Source organism: Heloderma suspectum, chromosome 1 (assembly GCF_057233095.1).
Source record: "Heloderma suspectum isolate Gila_16-S chromosome 1, 16-S_ref, whole genome shotgun sequence".
Classification (NCBI taxonomy): domain Eukaryota; kingdom Metazoa; phylum Chordata; class Lepidosauria; order Squamata; family Helodermatidae; genus Heloderma; species Heloderma suspectum.
In genome coordinates, this window is record NC_139458.1 from 284,439,728 (window position 1) to 284,457,860 (window position 18,133).

General features: G+C 40.1%; 1 protein-coding gene across 1 annotated transcript in view; it reads right to left on the reverse strand.

Annotated features, from left to right (window-relative positions):
* CSMD1 (CUB and Sushi multiple domains 1) overlaps nucleotides 1–18,133 on the reverse strand; it is a 1,446,416-nt gene that overhangs the window by 524,411 nt on the left and 903,872 nt on the right. Inside the window, exons 9-10 of the mRNA XM_084811779.1 lie at nucleotides 10,427–10,551; nucleotides 6,974–7,095 (exon numbers count right to left, since the gene is read on the reverse strand). Of these exons, the coding sequence (XP_084667905.1) occupies nucleotides 6,974–7,095; nucleotides 10,427–10,551 (247 nt within the window). The remainder of the gene's footprint in view (nucleotides 1–6,973; nucleotides 7,096–10,426; nucleotides 10,552–18,133) is intronic.

Below are 18,133 nucleotides of genomic sequence, written 5' to 3' on the forward strand. Positions count from 1 at the left end.
AGTATTACTTGACTTCTAAAAGTTAGGGAAGCAGAGAACAATTAAATAACTTGCTAAAACCTTTGAGGCCACAAAATTATTTGCATCATTTCTTGAAGTACTGCAAGTCAAGCAGGAGATCTTTAAGTCTAAGAGCTTTGTGAAGCTTGCCATTAAGTCATGGTGTGAAAGGGCTGGTTAGCAATTACACAGAAGTGTGGAAAGCAGGAACTAGTGACTTGTGTTTCTGCTTTGCCCATTTTCTCCAGTAAACTCATGCCAACTCCTGGTGAGAGGCTTTGTATTCTTGCATTTTCTACCCTACATACATTTGTGTGTATGCTGTTTGCGCATCTTTCATGCCTATTGATAATATGCCATCTATTATTGCATTGGGATGTTCTAATCTCTTTTTCTTTTTTTTTGTGGAATAGTACTTGTTTCTATTCTTAAATTTTCCTAATGAAGATTTTCAAGTAGTTCTCAAAGGTGGTTTTCTAAAAGCCACTTCGGATGTTACCAAATTACTACTGGAAAACTATTTCCGTCTAAGAAGCTGAATGAAATCTCTACATGAATCATGTCTGAGGATGTTACTGAAGTGCAAATTGCTGCAAGTCTCTAAAATATGCTCCCTTTATTACATATATAATAGTTCTTAATAATTCACATGAGAAGCTTAAAAGAATGGTATTTAATCGTGCTGTGCTGAAAATGTTTCCCACATTTTTTTGACCATTTTCATTCAATTTGACAGAAGAGAAATTGCTTTCAAAAAGAAATTCAATACTGAAGAAATTTCAGAGAAATTCTCAAGGGTTGGGTTTGGGTTTCTTGGGCTAACCTTACTGGGGAGGTGGCTGAGGAATGAGCACAAGTGTCCTGTCTTTCATTGTACAGTCATCTCTTTGGCAGCCTGTAGCCTCCTCAGCTCCCTGCACTTCAATTGAAGCCCAGTGGAAGACATAATGAGCTAATTCCTCCCTTAGGGTCTTTTCAGATCAGGAAGTGCAGACAGCCTGGGAGGCTAGCTGTGATTAGTTAAGCTCAAAAACACCACCAAAAGAAATTCAAGATAAATTATAGACTATCCTGAGAATGAGGCAGAACAATGGAAGCCCCTCTCATGGGGAAGAAAACTTTCTGGATATTAGAGGACAGATTCTGGCAAAGCACTAACTCAACCTCATCCCTGGAGCTTGACACAACACTGCCATCCCCTCATGCCTGCACTGTGGTGGATGCAAAATGGGGGCCAGCCTGCCATCACAGTTGATACTGTTGTAGCAGCACCCCCCCAAACCCTTACCAACAACAAAAGAAGCTGTGCTACAAGCCCTGCCAATGGGGAGCCCTACCTGTGAGAAACCTGAGAATATCTCCTTCCCCTGGATAAATTTGGTGAATTTATCTCCCAAATTTCTCTTTTCCAATAAGCTGGAGTATTTTGAAAGGCCATCTGTGCACAGCTCTAGTATTTAACAGTACACCCTAGAGTCCTTCACTCCAACCCCATTAGTCTATAGCAGGGGTGCAGAACCTTCAGCCCGTGGAGCACCTCAATCCGGCCCATGCAGCCTCTTGGGGCTCCTCCAGGGGGTGGAAGAGCTCCACTCCTGGGGAATCTCCTCAGAAGGCACCCCTTGTAGCTATCTGTGATCTGAGATCAGAGTTAACAGCAGGGGTTCCACTGCTGGTGTGCATCAGCACAGAAATCTCCACTATTCTCCAGTCTCAGATCACAGATAGCAGCATGGGGACAAAGGGTGGCAGGCATTGTGACTCACCCACAACAGTGAAAACGGCCGCTCTCCAGGTACAAGTGAGTCCCTTTCTGCTTCTCCTTCTTGCAATAGAGGAAGGAGGCACTGTGGCTGAAGTGCTGAGTCACTTTTCCTTCAACTGCCCTGCCTCCTTCCTGAAATGGAGGAAAAGGTAGGGGCGGTTAGTAGAAGCATCTTGGCTTCACTGTGTGTGTGGTTTTCCTAACTGAGACAGCCCATGCGCAGCAAAGCCTGGTCCCTGGCCCAAGCGCCAGGTGGATAGGGATGTCAGGAGGAATCCATTTGGGGGTGGAGCATAATGAGTTTCCTTAGGTTCAGCCCCCCAGACTTCGGTCCATTTTCCACAAACTGGCCCAAATCAATCTGCATCAAGTTCGGCCAGTTGTGGATTTTCCATATTTTCAAAATTTGCACAAATAGAGATTTGTGCAAATTACAGCTACAATTTGCATAGTTTGCACAAACTGCAGCTGAAATTTGTGCAAATTATGCAAATCTCTATTTGCACAAATAAAAAATATATGGAAGAAGTTCCCAGAGTTTGGGAATAACCTGCAGCTCAGCCTGAGAATGTGAGCCAAATCAGGCACACTGGGAAACTCTGTCAAGCCAAAAAGGAAATGGATTTCCTGGCAACGGACATCCCTATGGGTGGAAGATCCACCTGACACTTGGGCCAGGCAGCAAATTATGTCAAGTGGGTGCGGCTATGCCCATTTGACATAATACAACCTGAGAAATGGGTGAGTTGGGGTCATCCAGCTCGCTACCAAAAATTAGTTCTGCCCCTGGTCTATAGAAAAACAAACAGTTTTAGAGCAGGCAAGAATAAATCCATCTTCTTCAACATCCATCTCCACTGTTGAATCCAGTGTCCTTTTTACACCCCCTCTCACAGTTTAGCACATCCTCTCAACCTCCCAGGAAACTGGTTTATCAAGAGAGTAGGTTTCCCAGCAGAATATCTCCAGTTATGGCTCCAATCCAAGGCTCCAGTAGTCTTGCCAAGAAGGTTGTTATGAGAAAGCATAGATATAACCTTGACTCTCCCTCAGAACTTTTCAAGCTCATCCTGGATTTTAGTGTGATTTCTACACATGCTCAGGGAATGCTTGAGCAGATGGGACCACCAATCCTTTCTGGATTCATTTAGAGGAATATATGACAAAACCATCACACTAAAAACAAAAACAAAACACGTATCTAAAAATTGCCGATATTGCCACATGCCAAACTCTGCACAGATGTACTCAATCCACAGTCTTAGCTCTACCAGTTGGCCATGTGAACTGGCACCAATGTAGCTAAAACAAAGACCCAGAAACGGAACATCTCCTAATCTATTTCAGTCAGATTGTGATTGGGGCTACCCTTGCAACAGCTATGGGTTGTGGCCTACAGATCATCAAGCTCATCAGTGACTTTGCAAACCAAGTCACTGGCTAGTTGTTTTTGACATGTTAATATGCTACAGAAAGTGGCTTGCAGTCCTCATTGTGTTTGACCCAGATGTGTAGGTCAAAAGCAAACAAATGGTTTACTATCTGCACAAAGTTGGTAGAACCCCAGAATTTACTTGGCATGCATGGTTTATGCTACAGCGGGTACAGATTTCAGATGAACCCATTAATAGGGCATACCTTTATTTAACAGGCCATTAAACGAAGAATTACTGTAGCCCACAGCAGCTGCAATAATCCCATAGTCTCTACTATGGAGAATAATGTGCTATGCTCAGAATCACTGCCAAAAATCGCACCACACCTGGCTCTCCTATAGACTGAAAAGTGGAGTCTAAGTGGTTAATAAAGTTAACATGGAATGGTGAAAGCAGCCAGACTCCTTTAGTCAGGTAGGAAAAGTGAATTGAAACAGTAGGTGATACAAGGACATGTTTAAAGCAAGCTAGCTTGTACACTGAGAAATACAGAGTAGCAACAAATGAAGTTGGGCTTCTGGAAATTATTCAAAGATGGCAAATATTAAAAAGCAAGAAACAAAATATAAAGTAGTGAAGGTAAAATACCTCAGGAATTAACTACAAATTAAAACACCTGCAGTACAGCCTGGATTAAGATATCAGAAAGAACAAGAAAAGCACCACCACTGCAAAGTAGCTATTTGTGAGCAGTAAAACTCTAAGACATGACTCAGTAGGGTTGTGATCAGCAGATACATTAGTAGCACCCAGAGGAAACACACTTGTGGCAAGTCTTCAAAATAAGCAGAGCATTAAAACGAAATACTTTTGAAAAGGTAGAAAACAAACTTGAATAGCTCATTACTATTGAACAGGAAAAGATAATGCCACTGGAAAAAGAAGCAGATGCTTAATGATGTAGACAAAGGAAATGCTTGTTGATTAGGCTGTTTTACATATGAAGAAGACGCAAATTCGCAAGGTGACCACAAGGTGATAAATGCCCAGTTGACAAATTTCTGAATATACCTTCCTTTCTCACAGTGTAAGTTAATCTTATAGAACATTTCCCCAAATTTAGGTAAGCACAGTTGTTTCTAGACCTTTGAGGAATGGGAAGCTCAAAGCAAATTACCTCTTCTCTCTGAGGGTATGTTTCATTGGATGATGTTCCCTCCTTTACACAAAGATTTTTTTAGACTTAATGAAGACAGAAGGACCTTGTAAAATTGCCTGTGAATTTGAGAGAACATCCGATGTCTTCCAAAATTCGATGTTTTGAATGCCCCTTTCAGACTAAGAAATTTTGGCATTCAGAGAAGATTTCTCTCAACCTCCAGGCAAGTGTGGTGTTGGAAGTATGTTTTGGAGAAGGGTGTGGAGCATGTAATTCTTACTTTCTTACACACTTTCCTACTTTCTTACACAGTTAAACTAATATCTGATAAATTCAGGCAGTTCTGACCAAGCTAAGACAAAAGAGCTACCTTAACAGTAATAAGAAACCATTTTAGCAATTGTAATCCTTTGCTAGAAGTTAATCAAAAACATGGCATTAACTGTTGCTCCAGTGATTTAGAGGACTGTAAGAGAGATCTGAAGAACAAATGGCTGTGTTCTTGATATTACAAAGTAAGTATGGGTGTAGGTGCACAGGAATGAGTAGAGAACACCTCTCTTTCCTTTCTGATCCAGACTGGGCCCCTAGACTGTTGCATGCTGATGACATGATTATCTGGATTGGTCTCTGTGGAAGATTAAGAAGGCCAAATCAAATCTCCTCATGATCAAGCCCAGACAGCCCTGAGTCAAGTACAAGCCTGAACTGTGGGTTTGGTGGCATCTCATCTTCTCTGTGACTAAATGAGATGTTAAAGGCCCTGAAATGAAGATTTTCCCACATAGTAAGTATAGAGGTAAATCCAGTGAGAAACCTTCTACCAAAATATAGATTAAAAGTGTTCCTAGGACAATGAAAATAATACTCAGCTAAGCCACACTGAATGAAGTTGTCTCTCCTTCTATAAAGCAGTAATTTTTAATTAGATTTTTTCCTTCTTGGTACATATACAGCACATGGGACTAGTTCCTTGATCTCAAGAAAGAACAGTACATTTTCTATTTTACTAGGAAAGCAGAATGTTGGCACAGATGGAAGCCTGAAAAATAAACAAAGACACTGACAAGAAATGGGGATGATGAGAGGGCAGATCTGATGCTCAGTGAATATACTGGTGCTCAGCGAATAAATGCTCAGACAACTTAGTTCTTAAAAACATAACGTTCATCAGAGTGCCTCTCCTAGTTTATCGTTACCTGTTCCTTTTCCTTTCTTTAGCCTTTACTTTCTATGTATGAGTAGGGATGGTGCAGGCACCCAATTCCATCCAGGCATCTGGTGGAACCGCCCCCGCCCACACCCCTGAGCCCCGCTCACCGAGCCCCTGCCCTGCTCGCCCTCTGCCCATGCTCAGCAAACAGCCCACACTCACCCCAGCAGCCTCATCAAGCTTTGGGGGCACCATTTTTTGAGAAATAAAATGGTGATTGCAAAAATGTGCATATTTGTGTCTGCACAAAAATGTGCATTTTGCAAAATGCACATATTCGCACATACGTAAATATGCACATTCTCAAAAATGCACATTTTCACTCACACACAAATATGTGCATTTTGTGATTGCCATTTTATTTCTCAAAAAATGGTGACTGTGGAGCTTGACGAGGCTGCTGGGGTGAGTGCAGGCTGCTTGCCAAGCATGGGAGGGGTTCAAGCACGGTCCGGGGACAAGCAAGTGGGGACAAGGGCTGGAAGGGCACCTGGAGAACCCAGATGAGGGTGGGTTCACACATCCCTTTGTATGAGACCTCCCTCCTCTTAAAGTGTAAGGCACACGTTCTAAAATATATTATTATGACATCATAGGAGAGTTGAAGGGGGGAAAAAACAAAAAGAAAAATATTGAATACTGATGTACAAAATAATTGGGCTGGAGGAGCAAATCCATGAGTGTGTGACATCACATTTCAACTAACACATGCTCTTTCCCTTGTCACAACTTTGCTATTCCTTTGATAAATGATCTGATGTTGTACTAAAAAATTAGCTCTCAAACACATTTAAATATAGTGGAAACTTTACACCAGTGTTCTTAATAACCAAAATTATGCCAGTATTGTTTCTTTAGCACTTCAAAAAATTCTTCTCTTGTAGCATGGCATTTACCACACATGCAACATATTTACTATAAAAGCATGATGTTAAAAACAAATATCTTCCTATAAAATGGACCCAGTGAAAGATAGTGTGTGTGTGTGTGTGTGTGTGTGTGTTTACCACATTACTGAACTCATGTCTGCAAGTAAAACTGGGTAAGATTTGGGGTGTTGAAACGTAACAAAAATTCCTGATGCATTCTGAAATCTTGTCCGTAAGTACTAGATTCATTTGTATGCAAAGTTCTTCGACTACTACTAACTTCAGCATCTGTTCATGCATGTCAGGAAATGGAAATGGAATAGTATACAAATTATTTTTTTCTATATTTTTTTCTTACAGATACATTAGATTTGTTAACCATACCCCATGAGCTGTTTCAAATGTTATTTACTGTGCAGTCACTATTTAAATTCCCATTATACTGCTGTAGATAATTAATGTCTACACTTATAGATAATGAATGTGGGCATGTTGGTTTTAGATTTTTTTAAAAAATCAATGCATTATTTAAAGCAAGTATCAACTAATTCTATGTAGTTTTTTGAAAACATACAAAGATGGGAAGCATACCTTTTCTGGATCAATTGTTGTTATAACCCACACACAATGTGCATTATCTTCATACTGAACAGGATAATTGGGTGATGTGATAATGCCACTTGGTCCACGGAGGTTAGAACCACATGTTCTAGCTAGAAGAATTAAAAGCATCACAATAGCAACAAAATAAGTTTTAGATATGGAAATAATTTAAACGAAAACTTGCAAACATCACTGAAAATTAGCTTGAGAGAATAAATTACTATCACCTTAGTTTATAATTACCCAATAACTATAGGGTACGATCTACCACTTAATAAAATTAAAATTAATGGCAAAGCTTCCAGTAGCACTGGAACTGTAGATAGTGAACTACGCACAGTGGATATAGATCTTTATTTTTGGAACAAGGATGTGATCAGGATGTTAGTGCAAGAAATGTGAATTTGTTTTTTTAAAATTTGTTGCACATACTCCACACGTGTTCTGTCATGGCTATATTTTTGTTGCAATGATACTATATTTTCAGAACAATCTAAGTGCAATATGTGGTAGAACAAAACACTATTATATTTTTATTATTCTTGCTTGTAAACCTATGCCTGATTAAGAGTACTGTACACTTGTATAGATTAATTAACTAAACATGTTCTGACCAACAAAAAACAACTAAGAAACTCTGTGCCTACATGGGGAAGTCTATATAGACACCAGGCTCCCACCGAAGTGAACTGGAAAGCCCATTCACATGGGAAGTCCATAGAGAGGTGTACACAGCATTTACCTATTGTACATGCAATACTATAGAATCTGAACTGACAAGAATAAGCATTTAACAAAGTGAAGTCACAGTGCAGTCTTCATAACTTTTCCACAGTGTATATCATGCCTAGTTGGGACCCATTTAAATGAGAAGGCATTTAAATGTATATCATAATACATCGAAAATATGAGGAATTAAAAATGTGGATAGCTTCAATTATTAAAATGGAGCTGCAAGAATATAATTAATTGTACTCTTATATTTTTGTGCTTTGCTGAATTAAGAGTTCAGTTGATAATTCTAATTAATTTTCTAAATTCATTTTGAACAAATAGTATCAGCATAATGTAAGCTCCATTTATTTCAGTGATAACTTTAGCAAATTCAGTAGATGCTCAGTGTAGAACTATCACTGGAATTTATTCTATACTGGATTGCACCATATGCTTTTTATACATATGTGAATAACAGAATTCAAAACAAATGGAAGGTTATGCATTGCTTCATTCAGTCACCTAGGTTTTACAGCTGGCAGCTATTCATCCTAGGAAGTATTATAATAGATGTTTTCATACCCTTTGTGAAGTATATTCAATTAGAAATAACATCATGACTATAATTACACAAAGTCATGGCACCTGTTCAGGTGACAGAAAGATAGTAATATTGCTTCAATTTCTGTAAGTAATGAGTGATGTAACTTCTGGCTAACTTCTCTAGAATGGGTTGTGACAGAGCACAGCTCGAGCCAAGAATCAATACTCTCCCTTGCAATTTGTTTCTTTATAAAACCAAGAGAACAAACTGGATTTCAAGTGAGTTAATTACTTAAAGTGTTAGAGATCCTTCATTGAAGATCAAAGTTGCAAAATAGTGCTTATCTATAATTTACATGGTTGAAGCATTTTTTTCCTAAGCACAGAAAGTCAGAATGGATTAACATGTTTATTTCACATTCAGCAAAGTTTGTAAATATGAATTTTGTCTTAGAGCTGAAATACAATCCTTACTGACTGAAATAATATAGTCTACACCCTCTTGGGAAGCCACTTGATTTTTTCTCCAAAGAACCTGATCCTGAATCCTGAATAATTAATATGTAGAATAAATGTATGGCGATGTACAGCAATGTATTCATATGTATTGTTCAAATGTGCTAGAAGAGATTGTATTTAGTTTCAAAAAGCTTTGATTCTAAGCATCACAAATTTTCAAAACAGTATTACAAGCTCCTAAACAGGGGAAGCCAAGAGGGTTGACAACAAGGATAGCACAAAGCAGAACACCTTGATCAGGTAGACTGATGTTGGACAATGCAAAGAAAAGATGTATACCAGGAAATGGATTTATAAAAATGAAAGAGAGAGTAAAGAGAGGTGTTCAAGAAGAGGAAGAAAGAGAAGAGAAAGGCAAATAACGCAAGGTGAAGAAATGTTACATGTTACAGGAGAAACAGCCAGCATATAGCCTAAAATGTATCCCTAAAGAAGGATAGTACACCTCCCCCGTTTTCTGTTAGAGTAGATTATCATGATCACTGTTTCATGAAGAAGACAAAAAAGTGACACTTCAAGTGGATTTGCACATATTGTACTCATCTTCAGAAATTTTGACACATGCCCAGATCAGTTTTCAACATGTCCTGATTTTTTTAAAAAAACAGGTTGAACCAGAACAGTATGTGACACCATCTCACCATTATGTTATTAGCACATTCACAAGACTTGGACATTGGAATCCAAAGCAGCTTGAAAAATACAGCTTTTCCCTCACCCCCCTTTTTTGTCTTCTGAAATAAGATCTTCAGTTATGTTCTCACAAAACAAAACATATCTATATTGTACCTAGGAATGCTTGAGAAATTCATTCACTCTGCATTTTTGAGCAAACTGACTTGATCTGCAACTCTGGGATCATTGTGTGGAATGGAGCATGGTTTTGTGGCTCAGTCTGAACTTCTCTGCCACATAATCCAACAGCTAACTTTCATGTTTAAACATTGTGTGTGATTTTTGGATAGGTAACAACCAATCTTAGCTGGAAAGCCCAGTGGCTGGCACACAGCTATATCAAACGCAGCTGGAAGAGCTTCTGGCAGTGATGATGTGCCATTTTACGAGGGACTTCATGAGAAAAAAAGGCTGTCCTCTTAGGCCATCTTTTTTCTGTACATATTGCTGATATGAATGTATGCCACGACTCCCACGGGCATTTCTGGCCACATTGGAACGTGTGTGTGCCAGCCACCAGGCTTTCTAGGATGGCACTTTGATTGATCTATCCATCTAATTGTATATATATTTCCATTGCACAAAAATATATCTAGAACAAAGATAGACAGGATAAAATAGGCAGCAAATGACACATAAAATGAATGCAGATATGTGCTATACAGTGTACATACCGAACACACAATGGGGCATTGCACCACTATGCTACCTCATTGGATTAACAAATCAGCATGCAAATTTCTATGCATGCATGGTCAATAACACATGCTCCTTACCCCTAAAAATATGTGTCTGTATAGGTTATATGTGACTGTACAGGTTATGTATATCAAGCATGTGAATCCAATAGGACTTCTGACTATGTGTGTGCATAGGATTGCACTGTTAGTCTTTACGGTGCCACACAACTCTTTGTTGTTTATGAATAACTGTGTGTCCTACCCTATTCTTTCATAAACCTTAGGAAGTCTTCCAGTAAAGAATACTCACCACGGCATATTGGCCTATGGTCACTCCAAGCAGCTAGGGTATCTGTCACCTTCTGACAAGTGATGCTTTTTGTACCTTGAAGCACATAATTATCATCACAGCTGAACTGAACACTAGCACCAACCCTAGGGAAAGGATAAAACAATATGGACAGGTTTCAGTTTTATATTACACATTTTCGTTTTTATACAAACTAAAGATCATTCTTGAAATGCTATCAATTATTTATGTAATTGAATGCTATGCATATAACCAGTTATTCTGTTCACTGAATACATTTTGCAGGGAGGGGTATAAAAGACTAGCCTGTTAGGAGTATGGACCAGAAGAATAGTATGAAGGGAAAGTGCACTGACTGTAAGCTGGATTGTCAATGTCTTGCTCTTAAAGGTGCTTGTGAGAATGAAATACTGCATGGCCAGGACAGCTTTAGCACACTGAAGTGTGACAGCTGAACTTCTCCTTACTGTACAAAAATCTAAATAAATATGTCTTATGTTCCAGAAGTGGCTGCTTTTCACTTGCAGATGGAATGTTTTCAAAGGAATTACTCTTCAAGCATTTAGGCTGTGCAATCACATTTGCATTCATTTCCTGGTTGGGTTGTAAGTCAGGATATAAACTGGGAGGAATATGTTATCATTTTAAGAACAAATGAAATTGAAAGGAAGGACATGTGGAGAGGGTTAAAAGGTTTCTTTTAAAAAATGGGTGGGATCCAGAGTCAGCTAGCTGAACTTAGGTTCCATTGCAATCAATATGAAAAATTAGTCATCACTGATTGCAACAGAAACTAAGGGAGCTAACTCTGGGCTCCATCACACAGGTGGAGAATTCCACATCAATGCTGGCTCTTTCGCCATCCAGTATCATTGCAGGACTGGGTCGTTCTCTTGAGTTGGCTGTCCCCGTCACATTATTTTTCATTTCTTTCCTTCTCACAGGGGTGGTGATGCCGCTCAGAGGCAACCTTTCCATGAAGAAGCGTTACACGTGCTTAGGGTGTAGCTATAATTCCTCCCTGGTTCCTGCCCTTTGCCTCCCCTTGCACATTACCAGAGGATGGGGACTGACACGCAGGCAGCCCCACCACTGATCTCCCCAGGCCCCCCATCTCCCCATTCAGTGTTTTTGACTATCTCTGCTCTTTACTCAGCCATTTACTCACTGGGAATGCACAGCGGGGGGGGGGGGTGTCCCAGCAGGCCAGAAGGCCTGCATGCTTCTCTGCCAACCTGCCGCTCTGCTGACTTGTTCAGCATGCTGCAGGCTGAAAATGGCGAGGACCCAAAATGGTGCAGGCACGGGAAGGTGACATGCCCCACACAGCCTGTCATCACCACCTTTGCCATCATGACCACACCCCCAACAACTCAAAACAACCGGCCACAGCCACCAACACACAGCAGTTCATCGCTCTAGGGGAGAAATGCACAGGGAGGTCATGGTGTTACATCTGCGTAAACTCGGAAAAATACCACATTTTTTTTCTGTTTGAGGAAAACATGCGATAGGTGGGTGGAAATGGTGGGATAATGACTGGACGATGACGACGTCATGTAATGGACCCACACAACTCAGTGAGCGGCCCATCATGAATGTGCAATAAACTGGAGGTGTAGAGACACACCCTCTGTCTGGATCCAACACTGATTCATTAGGCAGCACCCACTTACCTGGAAGTAAGCCTTTCTGATGTCAGTGGGACTTAATTCTAACTAGATATGCACAGGATTGTGCTGTAACAGTGTAATCCTATGCATGTTTACTCAGAAGTAAGTCTTACTGTGTTCAGTGCTATTTACTCCCAGGTAAATGTGAACAGGATTTCAGACTAAAAGGATGACATATTTCCGCTGTAGAGCGACATGTGCTTTCTCCCTATCACATCAGGCCAGTACTCTGAAATTCTACTAGACTGCTGGTGCACTTCATATCCTGGGCTGGTCCTGGATTTGCTTTTTGCCTGGACCATCATTGTATCACTATTGTAACAGGCATTCTACTCTTCATTCACCACCTTGCTTTTTCTCAGCAGCAAAAGCACATGAGGTTGGGGATGCCACGATTAGCTGTGATTTTTATTTACGAAAGCAAAATATGACATATATCCAGTAGCAGAAAAGTGCCTTAAATGTAGCAGCAATTTTCTTAACATTTATTGTGGATCAGTGGAAAGAGCGGCATGAAATATTGTTCTCATTTAAGCCTATTTGGCAAAATAGGAAAGAAAGCACAACAGTCTGGCACCATGAACAACAGCAAGTAGGCCAGCATCATTTGGAATAAAGAATGTCGACGAGCAATAGCCCTCACTGAACCAAACTTTCTTTGAAAGGCAAGGACACAAGTGCTAATTTGTGCAGGGAGAAGCGGAAGCAGAAAAAACTCCCACTTCAGCCTAGTGCAATGAACTAATTCATCACTCTTTATAGCCATATTTTGGAAGATATTGAATGATAAAAGCCGCCCTAAACCCTTTGGGACATGGATATTGTTTTTTCAAAATGTTACTTTTTAAAGAAAAACAAAGACCTACCGATATTATATTCCATTTTCATTACAGTTTTGATTCAATAAAATAGTTTAAGAATAGATTATGGATTGGATCCAGAGATCTCATGAACAGGGTTCTGTTTCTTTAACACTGCCATGCAGAAAAGAGGAGAGGCATTTTTTCCCTGATGACTGGTTCCCCCTGGAGCTGCTCTGCTCCTCTGAATCTGGTACAGAGGAAGGACCATCTAGAACAGCGCAGGAGGAGATACAGGGGGATGCAGGAGGAAGGCAAAATTGTTGAAAATCAGCTCCCCACTCCATTCTGTGAGTGAAAGCCTCCTCTGGATCACTGCCCCTTCCATGAAGGGAAGGCGCCCTTCTATCCGCAGAAGGTCTATTCTGGATCCAACCCTGGTTTTGGTGACAAAACCAGAACTGAGTAATATAAACTCAGCTACTCAGTATGTCACAGATGTTTATTCCCCCCCCCATACACAATCAGAAGAGTATTCCAACATATTTACTTCAAGCCTACTAAAATTGATTGCAAAAATGAAGATAGCTTTCAAACATTATGATGTTTGAGTCTGGCTCCTTTTAAGAGTCTACATAATTAAGAAAAGGAAGCCATTTCTCCAGAAAAATATATCAATATATCATGTTTCCTTTGACATGCAAAGAGGTTTAATCAGAACTTAGATCATCTTCTCCCACGTGATGCTGGCTGTCCACTTAACTCTTACATGGTGGTCATGCTCTGTGTCAACTACAGACATGTGCAATAGTTGGGAACACAGGGCAGTGCATTTTTGGATGTGACATCTAGAATGTGGAACTTGCTTCCCTGTTTTGGCTCAGTCTCCCTTGACGTTTTGATTTCTTGTCAAACATGCCTATGGCTCACAGAACAATTGAACATGTTATTCTCTTTATATTGCCTTTAGGATGGAACTTGGGTTATTTTCTGTTTTTACTACTGTTACTTTTCATTTGGGCTGGGGGTGGGATTAGCAATCTCTGTTTTATGTTTAATTCTTCTTCAGTCATGCTAGATTTTTTAATCAACCTTGGGGCTCCCACTTTTTAGGACAGGAAGTTGGGGCACAAATATTTTAATACAATAAAAGTCAGATGTGCATCCCATTTTCCTGAAATTTGGCACAGATGTGTAATGAAAACAATAGGGCAGACATGCCTAAAGAAAATAATGATGATTCTACAAAGGCTTTAGGAGTTTCACAGCTACCAATATTACTGAGTGTTGTTCTGACAGCTCTTTATACTGTTCCTTTAAAATATCAGAAAGTACAACCACTAGGGGGTAATATAGTTAAGAGTGAAAATATAATAGACACAAATCTTATAAATTCTTACAGTTTTGTAAAAACTTGCAATTAGAGCTGAAGCTCAAATAGGATTTTTTTTCTCCCTCTAAAATTCATTGTTTCAAAGTTCTTCTGTGCCCTTAAGTACAATAATTTACAACCCAGTAGGTAATCCCTAATACTTCCCCAAAGAGCTCCACATTGATTACTATGAATTATAGTCTAGAAGACTAATAAAGAATTAGCGCACCAGGTGTTCATTTGAGGCATCAGTCATCAGCATGTTTAAGCAGCAGAATGGAAGTGTACAGACTGACAGTACCTGAAGTGTCCCCCATGGGATGGGATGACACCCCCCCCATAAGGACTCCTCCATTATTTCTGCACCTCTTTATAGGCAACTGGCAATTAGAAAGGCTGTTTTAGTATCACACTATGGAAGTTAACAGTTCAGGAACAGAGATGAATAAATTTTACTTGTTCTTGTGCTGTTGCATTTGAACTTAATAGCTCTGTCTTCATAATATTTTGTAATTCTAAGTTAACCCAATGAATTGGAATTTTGGTTTGTACTACTACAGATGTGTACAAATGGTCTCTCAAAATTCTACACCTTATTTGTGGACAGAGAAATTTAGGAGACAATTACACCAAATTTCTCCAGGGTGAGGAGAAATTAATTCTCAGCAGTTTCTCATTGGCAGCGCTCCCTATTGGCAGGGCTTGTAGCACAACTTCTTTCTTTTTTCATAAGGGGGTTTGTATTTTTTGTACTGCAACAGCATCAACTGTGTTGGCAGACTGGCCCCCATTTTGCATTCAGTGTAATGCAGGTATGTGTGTGTGTGTGTGGGGGGGTGTTGCATGTAGCTGAAAGGAAGAAGTAGAGTTAGTGCTGAGCCAAAATCTGTCCTCCAGCTCCCTGAAAGTTTTCTTCCCCCAGGAAAGAGGCTTCCAGTTTTCTGCCTCATTCTCAGGGTGGTTCACTGCTACCTTCCCAGGCTTCCTGCAGCTCCTGATTTGAAAAGGCCCCATGGGAGGAATTACCTCATGATGCCTTCCACTGGGCTTTAATTGAAGTGAAGGAAGCTGAGGAGGCTACAGGCTGCCAGAGATGATTGTACAATGAAAGACAGGACTTCATAGTTCCTATTTTTTTTTTACAGGGAGACCCAAAGGTTCTGGTGAATTACCTTTAAGCCTTTTGTCCATTATAGGGAAACTATAGACAAGGCATTTGTCTGTCAGTAAATTTGCACTCACTCCTTGCTACCTCCTAAGTACGGTAAGCCCAAGAAACCCAAACCCAACCCATGAGAAATGTCTCCAACATTTTTTTACCATTGAAATTATTTTTGAAAGCAATTTCTTTTTTTTTTATCAAATGGAATGAGAATAGTCGAAAAAAATGTGGGAGAAATTTTCGGCACAGCACTAGTTTGTACAATGTAGGCTGTACTCATTGTCCTGTCTGTCTCGCTTTCATTCTTCCTTGTAGCATCAAAGACTTAGAGGTTTTGTTTTGTTTTTCACTACAGAACACAGATAGATACATGGTGTCCATATTATAGTTTTGCGCTATCCTGGCCTATGGAGACTGCACATCCTATATGCTAATAGCTGACTCCAACGGAGGTATCAGCAGGCTTGGGGAACTCAAAGGTTTGCATAAGTATAAAAAAAAACTTTAGAAATAAAACCCTGAGGAATACCCCCAAATAGATCAATAAGGACTATTGGGGTACTGTCAGTGGCCACAGAATGCTGACTGACAGCTGGAAAGAGAGGGGAAATTGGAACGTAATGGGGTATTCTTGAGCTGGGCTGCTCTTCCATGACAGAAACATAGATGAGGCAACAGGGCGGGGGGGGGGGGGAGGACGACAGAGCACAGCCTCACTGACAGGTGGGACTTGTCCATTTGGGAGTAGCTGTTAGACTGAGAGAGAAGGTGGTTGATTTATTCTAAACCTGTTCTTGTGCTTCCTGTATTAGTTACAAAACCCTTTAAATGACCCCAGGGTTAGAGTAGCTAAGGATTGCAGCAAGTTTATTTCTTTTGTTCCTGAGCATATGTTCTGGATGTTGATCCTCATTTTCCATCTGTAAACCCTACCTTTTCGGCTATGAATAAATAACCCCATTTTTTTGTATTTAGTGTATCTTGTAGCATAATTTTAGATATTCCTTCCTTGCAGACCTCCCCCACAATGCCTATCCTCAGCCTTTCCTGCTGCATCTGGATTTATAAAGATCAAGGGTTTTCACAGCCAGGGTAATATGGCAAACAGGGACTTGTGGCAGTGATATTACCTGAGCAGACCTTGGGTGTAATGAGTTATTTATTAATGTTAGGGAGCCACCTAAGTCATATGGATGTGGACATCAGCAAAACTCAAGCTCATCGAGGTTCTCTGAGTTCCGCTTGGACTGGCTCATGTCCATAAGTGCAAGACTTTTTTTTGGCATGAAAATCGCAAAGTATTTGGGTGCATATTTCTAAAAAGTATGCATTTTTATGAACATTTTTCTAATATCTGCATTTTAAATGCATTCTCCCCATACAAACAGCATTGCAAGCTCAGGAATATACAAGCTTTGATCACAGCTTGCCCTCACATTTGTATTAGGAAAGTGAAATGGGGTAAATTGGTAATAGGCGAACTGAAACAAACTTCCCATACATCCCTAGTATGCCGGTGGTACACCTCACATACCCGCTTTGTAGAATTTACCTCCTAAGGAGGCCCATACAGTTTGAGAGAGAAACATCTTGTTTAGGAGGTCTTGTGGTTTTTGCTGAATTTGATAAAGTCTTATCAGGCTTTCCCAACCTGATTCCCCTTCAGATGTATTGAACTACAACTCCCAGCATCTCCCAGGTGCTGGGACTTGTAGTACAACCCATCTGGAGGGCACCCAGTTGGGAAAAGTCATCTTAATTTATTGTTTTATGTGTTGCTGGTTTCTGACTCATAGCTGTTTCTATAGCATTCTAACATTTTTCTAAGCCACCTTGTGGGGCTGTTTTGTGGTTTAAGGTGGTAAACAACCTTTGAAAGAAACAAGTAAAAGGCAAAATCACAAGAAAGGGATATGCATTTGTAAAGGTTTGAGGTCTAACAGAGGCAAAGAGGGAAAAATGGTCAGGCTTAGAGGCCTGGGGTTTTTTTGTTGGGAGGGGGCATCCCTGAGAGGAGTAGTTTCATTTCCCCAGCTGAGTTTCAGTTTCATTTCCCTAGTTAAGTTTCATTTCTTCAGGTTTGAAACAGTACTTTCAGTTTTGGGGGAGAACGGTATTAAAAGAGAGAGTCAGAAAGATCAGAGCAGTGAGAACAGAATCAAAAGACCAGAATAGGAAGAAGCAACCTAGAGGGGTCTAAGTGCAGCTAGGGTAAAGGAACTTGCATGCTGCAACTTTTATTTTCTCTTAGTGCTTTTTGTATCACTCAGCTCTATTGTGTAAATACCTTTAGTTGTGATTTGCTTGCTTTAATTTACCAGTAAACTGTTGTGGTTAAACCCTGTGTCTAGAGTGTCAAACACCCCACATCTACAGTCTAAACCCCACATTATTAGGAAAGGGAAGGTAAAAGAAGGAAGGTGGTACTCTTAAGGAGGCAAGAGATCCTTAAGCAGTTGTTCAGGGGGTCCAGGTCATAAGGAGAACCCTAACAGCCTTAAAATGTTTTTTTTTTTTTTAATGAATAGTCATATATATCCTGAACAATTTTAATATTACTTATTGTTTTCACTTATATGGTCACATCAGTGTGGCAGAGAGAGGGAGAGGGAGAGAGAAATACAGTTCTCTGCCTTGATCTACAATTCAACACCAGGGATGGGTAAATGTAAATTCCACTTTCGCCCACATTTGATTTTT